The sequence below is a fragment of the Sesamum indicum genome, linkage group LG8 (assembly GCF_000512975.1).
Source record: "Sesamum indicum cultivar Zhongzhi No. 13 linkage group LG8, S_indicum_v1.0, whole genome shotgun sequence".
Lineage (NCBI taxonomy): Eukaryota > Viridiplantae > Streptophyta > Magnoliopsida > Lamiales > Pedaliaceae > Sesamum > Sesamum indicum.
In genome coordinates, this window is record NC_026152.1 from 19,913,701 (window position 1) to 19,934,542 (window position 20,842).

Below are 20,842 nucleotides of genomic sequence, written 5' to 3' on the forward strand. Positions count from 1 at the left end.
AAATGGCGTGGATTTGTTGATCGAATTATTGACAAGAAGTTGTTCATCGAGTGTGACATACAAATAGATTTTTGGGGGGTTAGATAAAACAAATTTATATTACAGACTTGGTTTACTTTTTCTGTACAGTCTTCTGAATCCCAAAAGTATTTGATCTGCTTGCCAAAGAGATTTTCTCATAACACAAGTTGGTGCCCAGAAGTAAACCAACATGCCAATCAGATTATTTCCTACCTAGTGTAATCATATTAGCCATCTAATTAAAGGAATTAAATAGGTACATATTTCTTGTCATTATTGCTGAACTCAGGGTATATGACAGGATATACATGCAGTACAGCTGAGGTATATGATGTCCGAAATTGGATCTACACTCCCACTCCCACCAATGTGTACGTACAATAAGATCTTGAAAACTCAGAACAGGTTTTTGAATGGACTGGTTAGAGAATCGCGAAGATCAGAATAAAGGCCATAAAGGGAGTATTGCCGAAGGTTTGCCACCTCGTACCATGAGTTTAGCACGTTGTCGTTTCTGTCGGTACCAGAGAAGGTAACTTGTATGCCCAGGTCACAACCAATAGACCCTCCATTACTTTTGCATTTGGAATTCGGAACTGCACAATCAGTGTTGTTAAGGCAGACAAAAGAGTTCCCAGTGCATGAACCACACCCAAACTTCTTCCAGAATAAGTTTTGGAGGGTGCCTTTTCGGAAATCGAGAACCTATAGCACCAAAAGTTCAGGAAAATAGTATAGTCTAAGAATATCTACTAGTGATTGCAGAGACATATATATCTTATTTACCAGAGTGAAGCTGGTTATAGTGTTAATGTCGTCTGCAACGAATACAGGAATTGATCGAGCTGCATATTGTCTTCCAGCAAATGCCACCATATAACCTCCAGCTTTGCTCTGGGACATCAGAAAAATTAATCATAGAAGAAAAGCTATGTTATATCATTCTTTTTGGTCCACATATCATCAGTATACTCGTAAATTTGAAAAAGTTATCTGTTTTGACGAAGACTAGAACAACCACTTTTTAGCAAACGACAGCATTTGAATATAAAATGTACCTCTTCCCCTTTTACAAAACCAATTGTAGAAACAAACTATTGAATATAATTTCCAAAAGTAAAAGAGCCATATTTGAGTAGAAAATGATCTCATTATAGTTTGCATGAGTAAAAGAGGCATATATGATTAGAAAAAATGATCCTATTCATTTAGGGTCAGAAAACTACACGGATTAACCGACATATCGCTTACCGGATTGAAGGCAGCACTATTGATGGTGAGTAATGAAATCTCATCAACCTTTGGCCTAAAGACTGCAAGTTGAGCATTATATCCGGACAGAGAAAGACGGCGATCACACGGGGAAAGTTGAGTTTGATTGAAAAAAAAAGACTCCTTTGAAGAAAATGCAAGCCCAAATGTAAATCCATCAAATCTTTGAACTTTAGCATCTGAACAGGGGCTAAATTCAATGTTTGTGTCTCCGGCATAGGCCTGGATCATCATCATCATCATAATAAAAAATATTATTACTTGCCCCAACCCCATTGCTGCCAGAGTCATCAACAACAATGTTTGTTCCTTCCTTGCTTCCCCTGTTAACAAAAGACACAAACACCAAGAATGATTCATGTCATGACTCATGACATTAACATTTGATTATTCTGTCGAGCAGATCACATGAAAACCAAAGGGAAGAAAAAAAAGGCCCTTTCCATCATGAAATCCATCCTCCTTAGTTGAATTCAATAAAGACGCTAAATTCAAACAACACAATTGCAAAACATGGGTTTTTATGATGATCAATAAATACGACAAACTTACCGAGATCAGATTTCTCCAAACAACTGCTGCTTATTCAGCTGCGAAACAAATTCTATTGAATTTGTGTATCCTTATATTTGAATACTAACTAATAAAATGATCAGAGAAGAGGGCGAAAACAGGGAGGGTTGATGAAGGGCTTGCTACGTATTTGATTACCATCTACGTAAAAACGTGATGGAAATCTCGTTTTTGTCAATTCTCAAGAAATGAAGAAGAAAAATGTTAGGAAGCTGGTGAGCGAAAGGCATGGATCATTTCCTGAAAACGGTTATGGAAGTTGGCGTCTGATGCAAGGAATGGCGACTTTACAGCGAAACAACGAGTTACAACATCTGAATGAGAAACGTGTTTGTTTCTCAGGGATATATATGTACAGGCCCAAAATTTCTGGGCTTCTAAAGTTTGGCCCACATCTCATACTACTGTGTGAAAAATGCATTTTCGAGAATGTCTCCGCACCATGCAAAAGATAGGCATAAAATAGACGTTTATTTTCAACTAATAAAATGGATAGCTCTTCCATCCCTTTTTTCCCACTAAGATAAGTGGGGATACAATCACTTTGCCAAAAACACAGTCTTGGTTATTTGTTTATGGTAGCAAGAAATATGCCTTTTGAGGCAATCTGAATTGCCAATCTACCAAACCTTTTCAATGCCTTCAAATTGGAACAGGTTTTGCTTTTTGTTGGCTGATTGTAGTTAAGACATTTTCCTCAAACTAGTGATCCGAAGTCATTCCAAAACTCCAATCAATCAGTAAGGTTTTAAAGCCAGAGAGGTGTAAACTGGCTTCATTCTTGAACTAGTCTTTTGTAAACCTTCACTTCTTTTGCATCTGTCTTGCTTTGTTTTCTGCTTTTTATAGGGTTTTTCTTGAATGCTTTCATAGTGAAGATTGGTATCATTTCTTCTTTTTCTTTCTTGTTTATGCATGTTTTTCAAGATTTACGAAATTATTTGAATGTGATGTCTTAGGCAGAGAAGTATGATGGCAAAAGAAAAGCACCAGAAGGATGGCAGGGGAAATCCAAACACAAGGCCCTGCTTCTACAAAATCATGTGGCCAACAAACTTGATTCATTTGGTACCTTTACTTTGGAACTTTATTTCTGTTTCAATATGTACCAGATGCTCTCTAGTTTTACTCCAGAAGCCCATCATGCCATTCTTCTCAAGAAATGCCTGTGTACACACACATGATCTGAAGCAACATCATGCTTTAGTCTTGACGTAAAGAAAATCACTCCATTTTCTTTGTTTTGGGCTTGACATAGCTATTGCATTCTGTCTGTGAAGTTCTTGTTTCAAATTCTGTTTCTTGCATGATTACAACTTGTAGAGAATCCCACCTGCCTTCAAGAAGCAGTTATTGAATGAACAAACTGATAGGGCAACCCTGAGGAGTCCCTGTGGAAATTGGGATGTTAAATTGCTGCAAGAAAACGGAGACATATATTTTGCGGAGGGCTGGCAAGATTTTGTGAGGCATCACTCTCTCGGCAGTGCAGAATTCTTACTCTTCAATTATAACGGAAAAATGTCATTTGATGTGGTGATTTTTGGCATAAATGGGTGTGCTAGAAACTATGAGTCAGCTGCGAAATCCGGTCAAGAATCCGTGTCTTCATTCACCTCCACTTTTCCTTTCTTCAGATACAGCATCAAAGGCTACAATCTTGGCTCCAGAAGTACTCTGGTAAGAGAGCAGCTAATCAACTTACGACCCCATACATTTGCACATAGAGGTCCATTTCTGGATAGGGACTAAGAATCTAAGATCTTCTTTGCAGCTCATTCCAAAGGCTTTCTCAAGAATACACCTTCGGCCATCCAGACAGATAGTGATCCTGAAAAATTTGGAAGGGATCTCTTGGAGAGCTAGCATTCTTGTTAATAGTAGCAAACATCTTTCCATTACTGGAGGGTGGAAGGCCTTTTCGGATGATAATTCGATCAAGAACGGAGACGTCTGCATTTTTGAGCTGGTTGAGCAAAATACAATGCAAGTCCATATTTTCAGATGAAGCTTAATTCCCAACTCTATTCTGTCTTCTTATTAATATGAAAAAATTTGGAGATGGAAATATGTGGAAACTCCCAAGTGCTAGATGCAAAACATATTTGCTGGAATTAATGGATCCCCTCATCTCAAGTTGTTCTGTTTTGACAAACTTCTATAGAACTTTGCAGTCATTTAGCTTGCTTGAAAATCAATTTTCAATATTCACCACCAGTCCCTGCATGAGCATATGCCATCTTGAAAAACATGAAAGCGATTGGCATCTTTTATTGCCAAAACTCGTGCATAGACTTTGGAAATGAACTTACTAGCTGTGTGGCAGTCGTTGCAAATCCGTAGATTTTTTATTATCCTTATAACTGATCCTGGATTAGTTCTCATCAGTCCAAAAGCAATAGCCAACTTCTCACTGTGGTGAAATAGAATCTCTTTCTTCACATCATCTGACACATCCAGGATCACAGAGTTGGTATCAGGCTCATATCCTGCTGCTTTTATTTTAAAAATCAAGCCTCTGAGGAACTCATTAATCTCCGAATAGTTAGGATGGTCCATCTGGCTTGCCATAAATGTGAAAACTTCTCCTCTAATCTCGATAGCACTGAGGCCAGGGTCCTTTTTCAAGTTGTTCAGTTTCAAAAATATTCTAGGCATTCTTGACCAGGCCCAGTTTCCAGCCAAAGCATACATGTTTGAGAGCAATACATAGTACCCTGCATCATTAGGTTTCAACTGGAAAAGTTCCCGGGAGATTTCAACTCCCAGCTCAAAGTTCTTGTGGGTTCTACAAGCAGTAAGCAATGAACCATAAATCTCAAGCCCTGGTTGGAGATGCATCCCCTTCATGAGTGAGTAAGCTTCATTCAGTCGCCCAGCACGGCCAAGGAGGTCTATGACACAGGCATAATGCTTTAAACTAGGAATTATATTCCAAACTTCTGTCATACGATCAAAGATTTGGAGCCCTTCAGCTACCAGACCAGCGTGACTACAAGCACACAAGACCGAGACAAAGGTTGAGTCATCTGGATTAAGGCCTGAATGCTTCATCTTTAAAAGTAACTCTATGGCTTCATTTCCACATCCAATCATGCCATAACCAGATATTAGTGCATTCCAACATGCAACATCCTTCTCTTCCATCGATTCAAAGTGCCTTTTTGCATCTTCCATGCTTGCACAGTTAGCATACATGTCTATCACAGCTGATCCAACAAAAGTATCAGCTTCAAAACCAGTTTTTATCACCAGGGCATGCACACGCCTACCCTGCTCCAAAGCTCCTGAACAGCAACCTGAAAGGATGGTTATCAAGGAAACAGAATCCAGCAAAATCTCATCTTCTCCCATCATAGTATTGAAATGTTCTATGGTCCTTTTCCAATCGCCACACTTTGAAAACCCCTTCAACATCAAGGTCCAAGCAACCAAGTCCTTCTTATTGATATCTCGAAATATAGAATAAGCATCATTAACAAAATTACAATTTATATACAGTTCCATCAAAGCAGTTTTAAGTAGTTTATCATTCCCGTATCCGCTCCTAACAATCAAGCTGTGAATTCCACTTCCTACTCTCAAATCCTCTAAACTAACCAAGCTCATTAGCGTAGAACTATCGGCAGAGAACCCTTTCCTCCTCATTTGACTGAACATCCATAATGCTTCCTTCCCAAATCCATTGTCAGAGTAACCAGAGATGATTGCATTCCACGAGACAACATTCTTCACGGACATATCATCAAACAGATTCCTAGCACTTCGCAGACACCCAAATTTTGCGTACATATCGACCAAACCTGTTTCCACATAAACATTGTTCCCAGAATTGTGTTTGATCCAATAACAATGTACTGATTTCCCCATCAGGACATTCCCTAATATTCGAAACGCGGGCAAAACGCTTGCAAGTGTTATCTCATTAGGCCTAATTTCTTGAACCACCATCTCATAGAAAACCTCGATGGCTTCCGAGAAACGGCCATTTTTCGTGAGCCCAGATATCAGAATTGTCCAAGAAACCAAATTTTTGTTTAAAATCTGAGAAAATATTATCTGGGCTTTGTCTATAAGCCCACAAGAAGCATATGCATTCATCAACCTGTTGCATAGGAATACATTGTCAGCAAGATTACACACAATAATTTGGGTATGAGCTTGCTGCAGAGGCTTTGCATCTTTAACTTGTTGGAGGATTAGAGCATGCGGTACTTGCGTAGAATAATATACTTCTATTTTCCAAGAAACTCTGAGATTGAGAAAAGATTGTGCTTTCTGGCGCCAACAGTAACGGCTAGGCACTGTGTAAAGGTGGTTCATTTACTACAGCAAGAAAAGTTTTCCACATCTGATTTTCTTAAAAACATGGGAGTGATTCTGGCTTCGTGGGTTCCGACTTTACTGCTTTTGGTGGTAAATTAGAGAAGTTGGACGGTTGACAGTGGCGAATGTTTACTGAACGAGAAGGAAAACAACAATCTTCTGGAAGAAACAAGTTCCTACACCAAAAGACAATAAATTGATAACGTTAATCAAATAGTATCTTGATAGTTTAGTCTTTCGGTTTTGATCATGATGTTCATAAGTTCTTCGTCATACTTGCTCCTGGTGAACAGAGTCCCAGGGAAGGAGAAATAAGCTTTGTTGTTAGGCTCTGGTCGAAGCCCACTCCTAAAGTCTAACCAGGCTGGGCCTCAGCTCTCACCATAAGGCCCAAAACCAGGTAAAAGGATCATTAAAGATGGTAAACTGGGTTAGCCAGAAAGAGCAAAATTGAAAAGCCAACCTTGATCCTTCTGTCTTGAATGTGGCAGCCTATTATGCTAGTACAAGCTAGGTACAATTAATTAATGATCTTGAAAGTAAAAACCTCAATTCTTGCCTGTTAAAAAAAACACACCTCAATTCTTGCCATCCTAAATGAAACATTTCAATGTATTTTTATATGTAATTAAACAAATATTCTAGTTAAATGAATGAAGTAGTTCCAAGAATTGCATACAGCAAGCAAATAATATCAATTTGTGCAAACAGCTCTCAAACCTTTCAGTATTCAGCCAATCTTTTCCTGGCCACTACTAAAAAGGTTAGGAATTCACTCTTGAAAATCAGCCTCTATCCCATCTTCTTGTCAGCCAACCATCTCAGCACCACCTTATCCATTACTCCAATTTCTCCCATACAAACTGCACCTATTCAATCTCCCATCATCCCTTCTTATTCCATCTACAACTTAGATCAACAAATCCATCTCAAAGGACAGGTAAAAATATTTCATGTTACCTAATGGCTTCTACTCCACAAATAGACAAAAAAATTAGAAGCATAATACAAGTGTCTTCACTTTTCTTGTTAACTCTGCATAAATTCTTGCATCAATTTTGTGTGCAGGTTGCGAGTCTTTAAGCAATGGCGACGGCTGCAGCAACAATATCTCCAGTGACGGCTGTTCTGGGCCACAGCAGATCATCCCAGAGGAGAACAAGAGTCAAGTACATCAGTGGATTGAATTCATTTGGCGGGCTCAAGGCACACAACAATGTGGCCTCACTAGGCCTTCCAGTTTGCACTGAGCAGTCTTTTGCAAAGATTGTTAGCTCACTGAAGAAGCCATCACAGGACAGGAGGGGTGGTGCTCTGACTTCCACTTGCAATGCTGTGGCTGAGATTTTCAGGATTGCTGCCATCATGCCTGGCCTTGTTCTCGTTGGAGTCGCCGTTGGATTCGTTCTTCTTCGGCTCGAAGCGACCTTGGAGGAAGAATGAAGTAATCTGAGACTCTGTTACTCTTCCCTTTGTTTGATTCTCTCCTCAAATGTAGAATTGATTTATTTTTCTACATAAATAAAGTGGTAAGTTGAATTCATATTCTGCCTGCAGCAAAGTTCATTTAACAGTTATGTTTCTTGTTGTCTTGAAGTTGTTTTATTGATGTACCTGGATGAAGGCAAAGTGCAAAACATGCTGCTTTTTTACAGGTAGAGTTGATGTTATCAGTATAACAAGGATATGGATGATACCAGGAATAATTTGTATAAAATATGTCACTATATTATTCTTGACTTTACAATTGTAAGAAAATTACAGAAATCTGGAGAAGCTATATTAGTTCAAATGTATTGGTTGCTTGTCTTCTTGTTCTCCAAATCTCCGTTCATGATGCAAGTCTGCAACGTAGTCAATTTCTCCATTCTTCCTAAGTGGAATCCTCCATTTTCTATGCCAAAAGATAGACACCCTTGACCACAGTGGAAGCCCTGTATACCTTTGATTTCTTGTGCTTACAGTTAAAGGCAGCCACACATACCTTGAGTCCCGTAAATTAGCAGGATTCCACCTATCTGCCATGAAAATAAAAGAACCAGGAACCGCACCAGGCATGGGGAGCACAAAAGTACTCTGGGAAAAGAACGTTGCAACACGGAAATCTTTGTTAGCACCAACACAAGGGTTCCCTATACTCTCCCACGGCCCAAGAATCGATTCAGCCTCGTGCACCTGAGCCTCATTTGGTGCCCAACCACTGCATCCTGATGTGACCATATAGTAAACTCCTTGGTGCTTGAACACAGCGGGGGCTTCCCTGTGCTGTCCCACCAGGGCCCTAATGGTTCTATTTGTGACACCAAGATAGTCTCCATTCAGGGGACTAATGTGAATCTCCTTGTTTCTAATGGAGGAATAGATCAGATACGCCATACCATTCTTGTCTTTAAAAACTGTCATGTCCCTGCTGTCAAATCCATTAGGTCTCTGACTGTGGAGGTACTCAAAAGGGCCAGTTGGAGAATCGCTTACTGCTATCCCAACCGAGGCTTTGCTATAGGTAGCATCATCAATGTGCATCCACATGACATACTTACGAGTCTTGTCATTGTGAATCACTTTAGGCCTCTCCAACACCTTCAGCTTGTACAGATCATGAGTTTCATTCCTTTCTTCAGCAGCCAGAACGATGCCTTCGTACTTCCATGCCCATAAATTCTTGGAAGAGTAACAGCCGACACCGATGACATCAACACGAGCTGTGCCAGTTTCCTGAGCATGATAAGTCGGGCCATCTTTATACTCTCCATACCAATAATAAGTGCCTGATTTCACATCAAACAGAATGCCTCCACCATGAGCCTGAATAGGATTTCCATCCGTATCCAGCCACACTCTTCCTGGATGATAGTAGCCATTTTCCTTTACATCCTCCATTCTGGGATCTAGAGCACCTATGGGGAAGAAAATATTTCTAGCAAGTGATGATGCATTGAGAAATTCATCATTTAGGTTGATTTTCTGAGGGTATTTGAGTCCATATGGTGGGAGAAGTATTATTTCCTCCACTTGTTCGAGATCTCGGAGAGGGAGGGGGTGGAGGCTCAAAATTTGTTTCATGTTCTCAATTTGTTCACCTACACGGCTGAAGAAAGAGTACAACTGGATGATCAGAAGGCAAGCGAGGCTGCAAATCACCAGTCTCCGCCACGAGCAGCGGGAACCGGCCGACAACCACCGAACCATGTAATTGACTTGGTAAATGGAGTACTTAGTAGTAATCACTATATCAACAAGTTACGAATAACAGCTGTGAAGACCAAGAATGGTATTTATTTTCAATCTTACTCAGCAGATTCCATGGAGTTTCGTGAAACAGAAGGCATATTGTATTAAACAAAGAGTTCCACTTGCATATTTCTGCATCACGAGGCCGGAAAGAAAAGATTGCTTGGAGGTCAAAAGTCTTCTCCATCTCTTGACACTTTCTAAGGTGGTTTGAGTCAAACCTTGTTAGGTAATTCTGCATTATGAACCTGAAGACTGATCTCACCAGTTATCGCATGTGACCCAACTTGATAAGTGTCTCAATAAAAGATTAAATGCAATTTTCGTCCTCTGACTATAGTTCAATATCATTTTAGTCCTTTATTTATTTAGAGTTTGAATTTAATTAAATTGTTCAATTTTAGTCCTATTTTGACCAGGAAAAAGTCAAGGCCGTCGGAAATTTACACGTGGCTCCTACGTGGACATTTAAATTGGAGCTGAGATCTCATTGATTGAGATTTAAATGACTTGGCAATTTTCGAATTTAAAAAAAAAAAAAATTACATGGCCGCCGCGAAAACACATTCCGCTGCTGTTTTCTCCTCCGTCACGCCGACCCACGGTCGCGAACTGGTACCGTTAGATTCACCTGCTCATTGCGGTTCTAATGGTACTAGTTTCAACAATTTTCATCAACTAGGCGAAAAGATACATCCACTTGAAGCTCTCGATCGTCGTCCGCTGCGAAACCACATTCCGCTGCCGTTTTCTCCACCGTCACGCCGACCCACGATCGCGGACGGGTACCGTTGGATTCGCCTGCTCATTGCAGTTCTAATGGTACTAGTTTCACCAATTTTCATCAACTAGGCGAAAAGATACATCCACTTGAAGCTCTCGATCGTCGTCCACCGCGAAACCATATTCCACCGCCGTTTTCTCTGTCGTCACGCCGACCCACGGTCGCGGACCACCACTGTTCGCTTCCTCTCGTCGTTGCGAGTTGTTTGAGACCAGTCCCGTCGTTTTTCATCAATTGTGTGCAAAGATCCTGCAATTTTCATCTTCTCGCCGTTGTTGTCCGTCGCGCCGCCGTCCCACGGCCGTTTGCTGAGTGTTTGGCCATGTAATTTTTTTTTTAAATTCAAAAATTGCCAAGTCATTTAAATCTCAACCAATGAGATCCCAGTCCCAATTTAAATGTCCACGTAGGAGCCACATGTAAATTTTCGGCGGCCTTGGTTTTTTGTCGGCCAAAATAGGACTAAAAGTGAGCAATTTAATTACATAGAGGATCAAATTCAAACCCTAAATAGGTAAATGACTAAAATGGGATTGGACTATAGTTAGAGGATGAAAATTGTATTTAATCCCTCAATAAAAAACCAATACCTAGGATGAACACAAATTGGTGATGATCCATATGGATTGTGTAAATTCGCTCATGAAAATCTATAATTGGATGAGAAACACAGGTAGAACTTGACACACATACACGACCGTGTGCTATGCATGGAATGTGAAGACTCCTATTTTAACAGCAGGACTTGGAAAAGATCACCGATTCAAACAGACCAATATATAACATTGCGATGAAGTTCAGAGCAACCCACCCGTAAATTTTTCTAATCGATCTCCCTATGATTTTGTCAGTTGCACAGTTAGGAAGTGAACTTATAATTCGTGGTGGTTGAGTCCAGCAGTTGAAAAGAGTTACGCACACCTCTGCATGAAAGTTGCTCATATTTGAGTATCCACCAAGAGCCGCAGCAGATGAATTAACATAAAGACCAAATTGCAGAAAGCATGCAGCAAATCTGCCAACTGACCAATTCCCCTGGATTTCACGCATGACCACTCCAACCGTGAGGCTAGGATTCATTTGAAATTAGGAAAACGTAACACCAAATCCCATTTTTATGAACCAATCTTTCAAATACTACTGATATCAAAAGAATTAATGCTGCAGGTCGTTGCTAGTCACACAAAGCACTGCAACAAGAGCAACACAAACTATGAGCTGCATTATGGCAATGGGCTTTAAGTGTAATGCAATCAGTCCATCCACAATGAACCAAGAAAGTTTCCAACGAATGCAGAATATCAGTTTGGATTGGCCAATGCTAATGGCCTTCATTTCCAATGTAATCTGTCAAAATATAATGAAGCGAGAGAAACTCCATCCTTAGAGAATGAGCTGATTTGTTATCTTTTTTTTTTTAAAATAAATAATATAGATAGCTAGGGGTATTTTTGATAATTTCAAAATTTGGTGTTGCGGCGTCCGTAACTGTATTTGTGAGTAAAAAATGGAATTTTCCTTGCATAGCAGTATAGAAATAGATATAGATAATAAAGATAATATTAATCTATTTATTTTTTAATATAAAATAAAAAAATAACTAGTAATATTATAAAAGGATTTGAGGTTTAATTTCCTCCATTAGAGAGATAGATGGCAACTTTAACGGCGGTCTGAAGTGGAATTAACAGTAGCAGCGCAAGCAAAGTATTTTACTGTAAATCACACTAATTACTCCTCATACGGAAGAAAAGACAAATAATACTGAATTAATCAGAAAAAAAGAAATGTGTGTGAATTTTTAGTTGCTCCGGCGACGAGGAAACTGAAAACCCCAATTCCAATCACGATGCCCTCCAAGTCAAAGGAGAAGTAGAGGGATAGAGAGCGGTACGGAAATGCGGTGGAGACATGATGCAGGGCCTCCACCACCAGCAGCAGCAACTCGCGGCGCTTCTCACGGCGGCACTACCCAAGGATGATTCCTCTAAAACCGCCGCTACTTCTTCTTCCTCTTCTGCTGCCTCCGTCTCGCCGCCTTCTGAAGAAGACGAATCGTCGCGTCTCGCTGCAATCACCACTCTTCACCGCACCATACTTTACCCTCCTAACTCACTCCTTGTCACACACTCCGCCTCCTTCCTCGCTCAAGGCTTCTCTCAACTCCTGACGGATAAGTAATTCTTGAACCACTGTTATCACTTTCAAGTTTCTGGCATTTTACGAGTGTTTTCTGTTTCCCATCGATGTTTGATTCAACCGTCATCCTCATTATGTTAACATCTCTGGACAAATATATGCAAATTTATGGGGAAAAAGAAACATTGGCAATTCTTGTAGATTTACAGATGGTTGCATTCAGGGCCACTGTTGTTGCCCTCTCATGGAATGAATGCTTGCATACACACACGGGGCATGCGCCCGTCCGTTTTGTAATATACTTTGGCCAAGTTTTTCCTTCTTGGTCTATTTTAAGCTATAATTGTTACGGAATAAATTGATGAATTTTGAAGCATAACACAATTTGGTAGAGAGTTTGCATGAGATCAAAAGGAAATGATGCATGACCACGAGGGCAAGCAAGGTATTTAATTTTGAATGGAGAGATAAAGTCTTTTATTGTCAAGTATTTATTCGATTCGAAAGAGAGATATTCAATGCAATAGTTACATTCATGTGTGTTTTCCTGAATCGTTACAAGACAGTGGTGAACCAGGTACTTGAGGTAATCGGTTGTAGCATTTTGACAAATGAAAATCTATATGTAATTTCCTTTATTAGTGGATTGGGTGCAAGCAATTCTTTATTTTACATAATTCAGAGATTGATGTTAAAAGATTTTAACGAAAGTGCTTATTCTTTTGCACAACTTTGCTGTGTCTGATTGTTTTTTTGCTTTGAACACGTGCTACAGATTGTTTTCAGTACGTCATGCAGCAGCTACGGCATATGGGGCTCTGTGTTCTGTATTATGTTCACTTTCGGTAGCCTCAAATGGAAGGCAGAACCATATTATACTTGGCAGTTTGGTTGATCGGTTTATTGGATGGTCATTGCCGTCTGTGAGAAATATTAGCAATGGGACTTCTGAAATAGCTTTGGAGAGCCTTCGTGAATTTCTTAATGTTGGAGAAGTTGGAGCTGTTGAGAGGTATGCTTTACCAATTCTTAAGACTTGCCAGGAACTCCTAGAAGATGAGAGAACCTCCATGAGTCTACTGCCCAGCCTTCTTGCTGTCCTAACATTGATTTCATTGAAGTTCTTTAGATGCTTCCAACCCCATTTCATGGACATTGTTGATCTACTTCTTGGCTGGGCACTGGTACCGGACATTGTGGAATCTGATAAGCGTGTTATTATGGATAGTTTCTTACAATTCCAGAAACATTGGGTGAATAACATGCAATTTTCTTTAGGCTTGCTGTCTAAGTTTTTAGGTGACATGGATGCATTGCTCCAGGATGGAAGTCCTGGTACTCCTCAACAATTTAAGAGATTACTTGCCCTACTATCTTGCTTTTGTACAGTTTTGCAATCCGTGGCATCTGGTTTACTGGAAATAAATTTTCTTGAACAAATAAGGGAACCCCTTTCCCAGATGGTGCCTGTTTTACTGGGATGTTTGTCAATGGTTGGGAAAAAATTTGGATGGTCGAAATGGATTGAGGATTCTTGGAGGTGTTTGACATTATTGGCAGAGATATTAAGTGAAAGGTTTTCCACTTTTTACCCTATTGCGTTGGATATACTGTTTGCAAGCTTAGAACCTGAACATGCAAATCAAGTTGTGGGGACTCAAAAAATTTCGTCCTTCCAGGTATATGGTGTCCTTAAAACTAATCTGCAATTGCTGTCACTTCAAAAGCTTGGCCTTATGCCATCTTCTGTGAACAAGACACTGCAATTTGATGGACCCATATCTCAGCTGCGTTTGCATCCAAATCATCTTGTGACTGGAAGTGTAGCAGCTACATACATCTTTTTACTTCAACATGGGAAGAATGATGTTGTTGAAAAAACAATGGGTTCTTTGTTTGAGGAGCTACAGTTACTGAAGTGCAAGCTTGAAAAAATTTCAGGTAAAGGGGATGTGCTTGAAATGGCAGTAGCTTCTAACAGTTACTCTAAGTCTGAGCTGGTTGTGTTGATAAAGTTTAACTGGGAAGTGCTATTGAGTTGTGTTGCTTTTAGAGAAGGTGGTAGTTCGATTGGGAGAGCAGAAATGGATGCTTTGTGTCTTAGCAGGGCACAGAAGTTGGCGGCATTTTTAACTGACAAGTTTGATCCCTTTAATTTGCCAATCACAAGCAGTGTAGACTTGCAAGTTACGCTTCTAAGAACATTGGAAAGGCTTGCAGCCGTTGAATTTATTAGCAAATGCTCCACACGAAAACAGAACAGTGGAATGAGTTCCCCTGAAACATCATCTGCGAAATATATGGAGGTGGAAAATGTGAGAGATCTATTATATCCAGCAATGGTTTTTGGTCACCTGAGGCGGTACACGGAACTCCTCACTAAAGCTCTTGATGTTTCTTCCCCGCTGGCAGTCAAAGTAGAAGCCCTAAAATGGATTCATAAATTTTGTGAAAATGTTATCAGTGTATACAGAAATATAAAGAACCCATTGTACCCTTGTCAAGCAGTTGCATGCTGGAAAGTTATCCAGGACCTGCTTTTCTCGACTGCAACTGCCTCTTCAGACAGGGAACCAGAAGTGAGATCACTTGTGGCAACAGTTCTTGAGATGCTTTTGAAAGCAAAAATTATCCACCCGATGCACTTTCCTACTCTTGCTGAAATGATCCTTGAAAAACTTGGTGACCCGGAAAAAGATATAAAAAATGCATATCTTAAGTTGCTTTCTCATGTATTACCTATGACAATCTATATATGTGGTCTTTGTGATTGTGGAGCAGTTAAGACATGCTGGCCCCGGTTTCCTGCATTGGCCAATAGATCTTCCTTGCACTGGAAGCAAGTTTTTGCCCTCAAGCAACTGCCTCAGCAGCTGCACTCCCAGCAGCTTGTTTCTATTTTGAGTTATATTTCACAAAGGTGGAAAGTGCCCTTGTCTTCTTGGATTCAGCGGCTCATTTACACCTGCCGGAGCAAAAAGCACCACCCATTAACTCAACCAGAGGAAGCAGAAAGTTTTGATGCTAATGGTTTGTGGTTGGACATCAGAGTTGAGGAAGACATTCTTGAAAGAATTTGCTCGGTTAATCGCCTTGCTGGTGCCTGGTGGGCTATACATGAAGCAGCCAGATTTTGCATTAGTAGTCGGCTTCGAACTAACCTTGGCGGGCCAACTCAAACATTTGCTGCTCTGGAGCGCATGCTTCTCGACATTTCTCATGTGTTACGACTTGAGACAGAACAAAATGATGGATCTTTGAATATCATAGGTTCTTATGCTCATTTGCTGCCAATGAGATTGTTACTAGAATTTGTTGAGGCCTTGAAGAAAAATGTGTATAATGCATATGAAGGATCAACCATCTTACCTCATGCTTCTCGGACAAGCTCTTTATTTTTTAGGGCAAATAAGAAAGTCTGCGAGGAGTGGTTTTCTCGAATAAGTGAGCCAATGATGGATGCTGGAGTTGCTCTCCAGTGTCATGACGCTACTATTCACTACTGCAATATACGATTGCAGGATCTCAGCATTCTTGTGGCTTCAGCACTGACAGATAAGTCAAGAGTCCAGGTGAGTGAAAATCTGCGGAATATTAGAGGCAGATATGCTGGAGATATTTTGAGGATCATCCGGAACTTGGCCCTCGCTTTGTGTAAGAATCATGAACCAGAGGCATTGGTTGGGTTGCAGAAATGGGCAACCATGACATTCTTTCCCTTGTTTAGTGATGGAAACGAAGGTCCAATGGATAACAAAAACTGGGGGCATTTTTCATGGATTACTGGGCTTGTGTATCAGGCAGGAGGCCATCATGAAAAAGCAGCTGCTCACTTTATTCATTTATTACAGACTGAAGAATCACTGACTTCCATGGGTTCTGACGGTGTACAGTTCGCCATTGCTCGTATTATTGAGAGTTACACAGCTATTTGTGATTGGAAGTCTCTGGAATCCTGGCTATTAGAGCTGCAAAGTATTCGTGCAAAGCATGCTGGCAAGAGTTATTCCGGTGCTTTGACCACTGCTGGAAATGAATTAAATTCAATTCAAGCTTTGGCTCGTTTTGACGAGGGTGATTTTCAGGCAGCATGGTCATACCTGGACTTGACCCCCAAAAGTAGCAATGAACTCACACTTGATCCGAAGTTGGCTTTGCAGAGGAGCGAACAAATGCTTTTGCAGGCAATGCTTCTCTGCATTGAGGGGAAGGTGGATAAAGTGCCTCCTGAGTTGCAAAAGGCCAGATTGATGCTGGAGGAGACATTCTCTGTTTTGCCACTTGATGGGCTGGTGGAGGCAGCACCACATGTCAACCAGTTGTACTGCATTTCCGCATTTGAAGAGAGTTGCCGGCTTGGGGACAGCCAGGGTAAGCATTTCCAGTCATTATTAAATACATATATACAAACCATGCGGTTTCCTTGTAACCAAGCTCATCAAGATTGCAGTTTGTGGCTGAAAGTTCTGCGAGTTTACCAGAATACCCTCCCAAATTCGCATGTGACTCTAGAACTCTGTAAGAATTTAGTGATTTTAGCACGCAAGCAGAGGAACTTAATGTTGGCTGCTCGTCTCAACAACAACCTCAAAGGCCACGCAACACTTTGTTCTGATGAAAGTTTTCGTGATTATTTCATCTCCAGTCTAGAATATCAAGATATTCTACTCATGCGAGTTGAAAACAAGCTTGAAGATGCATATAAAAATCTTTGGTCATTTCTGTATCCTGTCATGGTTTCTTCTGAAACTGCAGCATGCAATCCTCATGAGAATGTGCTAAAGGCCAAGGCATGCTTGAAACTTTCAAATTGGTTGCAAGGAGATTGTTTAAGTAAAAACCTGGATGGTATTGTTCTTGAGATGCAAGCAGACTTCAACAAGAGTCAAACTTCATCTCCAAGCAAAGAGCCACTCACCTTTTGTGATGATAATCAACGCTCTAAATCAGAAGTAAGTCTTGTTGTAGAGGAACTTGTAGGGACCTCGAGAAAATTGTCTACACTTCTTTGTCCAATGATGGGAAAGTCGTGGATTTTGTATGCCTCTTGGTGTTACTCTCAAGCTAAAGCATCACTCTCCTCTAAAAGTGAGGCAGCTCTTCGTTCTTGTTCCTTCTCTCCCATTCTTGCTACTGAAATCCAACCTGAGAGGTTTTCGTTAACTGAAGAAGAGCAATTGCGTGTCAAAGAAATAATTCTACAGCATATTCCAGTAAGATCTATTAATAAAGGATCACAAGAAGGAGGAGACTACAATAATTTGATTACTGAATGCACACACAATGAGAATGACCTGAAGCCATTATTGCACCAAATAGTAAATGTTATTGAAACTGCTGCTGGAGCACCTGGGTTGGAGGACTCCGGTAGCAATAACCTATCTGCTGCACTATCTTCTCAGTTGCAGCAATGCCTTGTATCTGCTAACATTACCTTAGCTGAAACCAAAGTAGTATCCCTGGTGACTGATCTGATTGATGTTTGGTGGTCTTTGAGGAGGAGACGGGTTTCTCTCTTTGGTCAGGCGGCTCAAGCTTTTATAAGTTATCTTTCGTGTTCATCTTTGAAAAGTTTCGATGGTCAATTAACTGGTGGTGGTGTTGAGTTGAAGTATAAGAATGTGAGTTACACCCTGAGGTCCACACTTTACGTGTTGCACATTCTGGTCAACTACGGAGTTGAGTTAAAAGATATTCTTGAGCCTGCTCTTTCAAAGGTGCCTCTGCTACCCTGGCAGGTAAGACAATGTTTTCGAAATCTTGAATAAAGACCGAAAATACTGTAATACTGATTTAAAGTTCTGATGTCTTGACTGAACATTGTCAATATCGTAACTGATTTCATGTTCTAATGTTGAAGGAAATAACACCTCAACTGTTTGCTCGGTTAAGTTCTCATCCTGATAAGGTGATCAGGAAGCAGTTAGAGACACTGCTCATCATGCTTGCAAAACATTCTCCATGGTCTTTAGTTTACCCAACCCTTGTTGATGCAAATTCTCCCGAGAAGGAACCTTCTGAGGAGCTTCAGAACATTCTCTCTTATTTGGTTAGCAAATGTCTTTTCGTAATATCTGGTTAATTTTTCTTTTCATGTGATATAGCTTTACCATGCTAGTCTTCGTATTTTCATCGCAAGTCGGGTTATATATTATGCTCAAGTATGGGGTACAAACTGTTACATCAATTACAATTGAAAGTTTAAATGTTAAGGCAATGGCCCTAAATTTGGTTTTCTATGCCTTTTTTGTAAATGGGAAATATGGCGTCATGCAGTCTTTTCTTGTCAGATTCCACATCGAGGGTCTTATTTTCATAAATATTTGAATGGTTTCTTGATGATTTTCTTGTAAGGTGTGTTCCCTAGTACTCTTTGTGGATTTAGCTACATCCTTTAAGCTGGCTTCCTTCACTTTTCAACCCATTTTAATATTGGTAATTTTGTTTGATCATTGAACTGTTGTCTAGTTCTTTATCATGTATAATCCAGTCAGCGCAATGGAAAGCTATTGCGTAAATTTCATTTCCACAAAAGCGCACCTTTTAAGCCTAAAAAAATATGAGCCACAACTCATGCTTGGCATCCTCTATGGGAGACTTGAAAGATAACTTGCTTGGCAGAGAAGAATTTGTATTTAGTCAATTGTAACTTGAATTTGCTGTCTTTGGCAGTTGGCTCATGTGTTTGTCTGATACAGAACTTAGGAGAAAAATGCAGGTTATACTAATAGTTTTTTCACCTTAATGTACTTTATTTTTTCTTAGACATAGATTGCTAGTGTCTCTTTCCACGCACCCCCCTTTCTCACCCTAAAATTTGAAAGGTCATGATATATTATGATGAATGCAAATTGGACTTCATAAATCTTTGTTGCCATTACACAAGTTTTGCTTGATGTTGATTTTTTTTGCATGAAGCTTTGCATCTTCTTGATGTGCAGAATAAGCTTTATCCAAGGTTAGTACAGGATGCTCAGCTGATGATACAAGAGCTCGAAAATGTAACTGTCCTCTGGGAGGAATTGTGGCTTGGCACACTACAGGATCTTCATGCAGGTGTTTTCCCCCTTCATTTAGAGGCTTTCCCTCTTTGATGTAACTGTGTGCCCTTCTGTGTTATACATGATCCTTAAATAAACGAAAGAAAGTTTCCATTTACTTTTACGCATGCATACATGAATCAGCATGAAGGTTAATGTACTGCAGCATCCTCCAAGTCTAATGCATGTGCTTATGCATTTTTTCTGCTTGAAAAAGACAGTCAATTACCACATGGATACAAGCGACATTTTGTTCGGTGGACCTCATGAGTATGGGAAGAAGCCATCTGCGCAAAAAGAACTACTTCAAGCAGGAAGTTACCTTCTGCACTCATGCAAGATATAGGAAGAAAAACCATACTCTGTCGATTATTTGAAAATCTTTTCTCTTTTCTCACTAGAATGTGTTTTGGTGAGTGAAAGTAGTTGAGGACTTTTCAAAGTTCAATCTATATTTTCGCCCCAAGATAGAGTATACTTTGAAGAGATGATCCAGGTTGATGAATAAAACTTGGTGAAGAAATGATTGAGGTTCATTTGATTTTTTTATAATTGATTCTTTGAATAATAATGGCGAAAAGATAATCCGAACCCAACATGCCCAAGGATTGTAGTGCAAGAACAGCTGTTTGGTTTCATTTATTTTTTTTATCTGATTTTCAGTTTCAGGAATTTGTTCCAAAAGTTGAGATACATGTTCAGAAGTATGAAAATAATGTCTTTTTGGAAATAAACCTGGGTTTACTGAATAGTGTGTGTTTTTTTTGGGGGGGGGGGGGATTTTTTTGGGGGGGGGGGGTATAGAGGGTTTGACAATAGGTTAGAACATATATATGTTTTGGACTCAACCCTTCAAAGATGAGGCAATGCAAACATATTCCCCATGTTTTGCTGTTCGAGAACATGTAAATGTTCCCAGAGAATGACACCGAACACAACCAATAAACTAGTTCTGCTGGAATACTAGTGGAGGGATTTGTGGAATTCCTTTCATCCTCATATTACTACTTATAGTTTTTTCTGATGTATTTACAGAGTTGCTGCTGAGGATTAAGGCTTGATATTATTAATATAATCCTTTACAGGATTATTAGGTTATTGCTTAGTATTTATTGATTCAAATCCGTCTGCAAAATGATCCAGAATAGTTGTTTACCCTTTTCTTGCCAACCTCCTTAAGCCTATTATGCTATTCCTCTGTAGCTAGCCATCTTTACTGGTAAATGATATCAACCATTATTTTCAGATGGTGCGAGTATGAATGTACAAATAAGAAGTCCAATAGTTTAACCTATTTTTCTTATTATACAATTTACTAGATGTAACAAGGCGAATAAATTTGTTGAAAGAGGAGGCAGCAAGAATTGCTGAGAATTCAACTCTGACTCACGGGGAGAAGAACAAGATTAATGCTGCAAAGTATTCAGCTATGATGGCTCCAATTGTTATTAGAGCG

The 20,842-nt window shown here is 39.9% G+C and overlaps 6 protein-coding genes across 11 annotated transcripts in view; 3 read left to right on the top strand and 3 right to left on the bottom strand.

Annotated features, from left to right (window-relative positions):
- On the bottom strand, positions 157-2,189 carry LOC105169588. The gene is made up of 4 exons (XM_011090012.2): positions 1,846-2,189; positions 1,273-1,616; positions 808-915; positions 157-726 (listed from the first exon to the last, which is right to left on the bottom strand). Exons 2-4 carry the CDS (start codon positions 1,582-1,584, stop codon positions 418-420), a joined length of 729 nt encoding a protein of 242 aa, XP_011088314.1. The 5' UTR covers positions 1,585-1,616; positions 1,846-2,189; the 3' UTR covers positions 157-417.
- On the top strand, positions 2,423-4,009 carry LOC105169589 (B3 domain-containing protein Os11g0197600-like). 6 transcript variants are annotated; one of them, XM_020695811.1, is made up of 4 exons: positions 2,423-2,662; positions 2,826-2,934; positions 3,190-3,546; positions 3,641-4,009. In XM_020695811.1, exons 2-4 carry the CDS (start codon positions 2,836-2,838, stop codon positions 3,872-3,874), a joined length of 690 nt encoding a protein of 229 aa, XP_020551470.1. In that variant the 5' UTR covers positions 2,423-2,662; positions 2,826-2,835; the 3' UTR covers positions 3,875-4,009. The 6 variants fall into 6 exon arrangements, with proteins under 6 accessions (XP_020551470.1, XP_020551471.1, XP_020551473.1 ...); XM_020695812.1 differs by having other exon boundaries at positions 2,423-2,628; XM_020695814.1 differs by having other exon boundaries at positions 2,423-2,606; positions 2,830-2,934.
- LOC105169590 (pentatricopeptide repeat-containing protein At3g12770-like) lies at positions 4,075-6,189 on the bottom strand. Its single transcript, XM_011090015.2, has one exon. The coding sequence runs from the start codon at positions 6,187-6,189 to the stop codon at positions 4,075-4,077; it is 2,115 nt and encodes a 704-aa protein (XP_011088317.2).
- On the top strand, positions 6,916-7,735 carry LOC105169591. The gene is made up of 2 exons (XM_011090016.2): positions 6,916-7,132; positions 7,261-7,735. Exon 2 carries the CDS (start codon positions 7,279-7,281, stop codon positions 7,633-7,635), a length of 357 nt encoding a protein of 118 aa, XP_011088318.1. The 5' UTR covers positions 6,916-7,132; positions 7,261-7,278; the 3' UTR covers positions 7,636-7,735.
- LOC105169592 lies at positions 7,939-9,584 on the bottom strand. The gene has a single exon (XM_011090017.2). The coding sequence runs from the start codon at positions 9,379-9,381 to the stop codon at positions 7,975-7,977; it is 1,407 nt and encodes a 468-aa protein (XP_011088319.1). The 5' UTR covers positions 9,382-9,584; the 3' UTR covers positions 7,939-7,974.
- The window catches only part of LOC105169593, a 20,099-nt gene continuing 11,125 nt past the window's right edge, over positions 11,869-20,842 (top strand). Inside the window, 5 exon segments of the mRNA XM_020695939.1 lie at positions 11,869-12,384; positions 13,122-18,084; positions 18,207-18,395; positions 19,288-19,402; positions 20,706-20,842. The exon segment at positions 20,706-20,842 is cut by the window's right edge and continues 893 nt beyond it. Of these exon segments, the coding sequence (XP_020551598.1) occupies positions 12,119-12,384; positions 13,122-18,084; positions 18,207-18,395; positions 19,288-19,402; positions 20,706-20,842 (5,670 nt within the window). The 5' untranslated portion in view covers positions 11,869-12,118.

Bases quoted from the DNA above. Each gene is read 5' to 3' on its own strand.
- LOC105169588 (XM_011090012.2), bottom strand. From the start codon at position 1,584: ATGACTCTGGCAGCAATGGGGTTGGGGCAAGTAATAATATTTTTTATT. The intron at 916-1,272 runs GTAAGCGATATG...CTGATGTCCCAG, and splicing joins ATAGTGCTGCCTTCAATCCG to AGCAAAGCTGGAGGTTATAT. The intron at 727-807 runs GTAAATAAGATA...TTGGTGCTATAG, and splicing joins CTATAACCAGCTTCACTCTG to GTTCTCGATTTCCGAAAAGG.
- LOC105169589 (XM_020695811.1), top strand. From the start codon at position 2,836: ATGATGGCAAAAGAAAAGCACCAGAAGGATGGCAGGGGAAATCCAAAC. The intron at 2,935-3,189 runs GTACCTTTACTT...TACAACTTGTAG, and splicing joins CAACAAACTTGATTCATTTG to AGAATCCCACCTGCCTTCAA. The intron at 3,547-3,640 runs GTAAGAGAGCAG...TCTTCTTTGCAG, and splicing joins TTGGCTCCAGAAGTACTCTG to CTCATTCCAAAGGCTTTCTC.
- LOC105169590 (XM_011090015.2), bottom strand. From the start codon at position 6,189: ATGAACCACCTTTACACAGTGCCTAGCCGTTACTGTTGGCGCCAGAAA.
- LOC105169591 (XM_011090016.2), top strand. From the start codon at position 7,279: ATGGCGACGGCTGCAGCAACAATATCTCCAGTGACGGCTGTTCTGGGC.
- LOC105169592 (XM_011090017.2), bottom strand. From the start codon at position 9,381: ATGGTTCGGTGGTTGTCGGCCGGTTCCCGCTGCTCGTGGCGGAGACTG.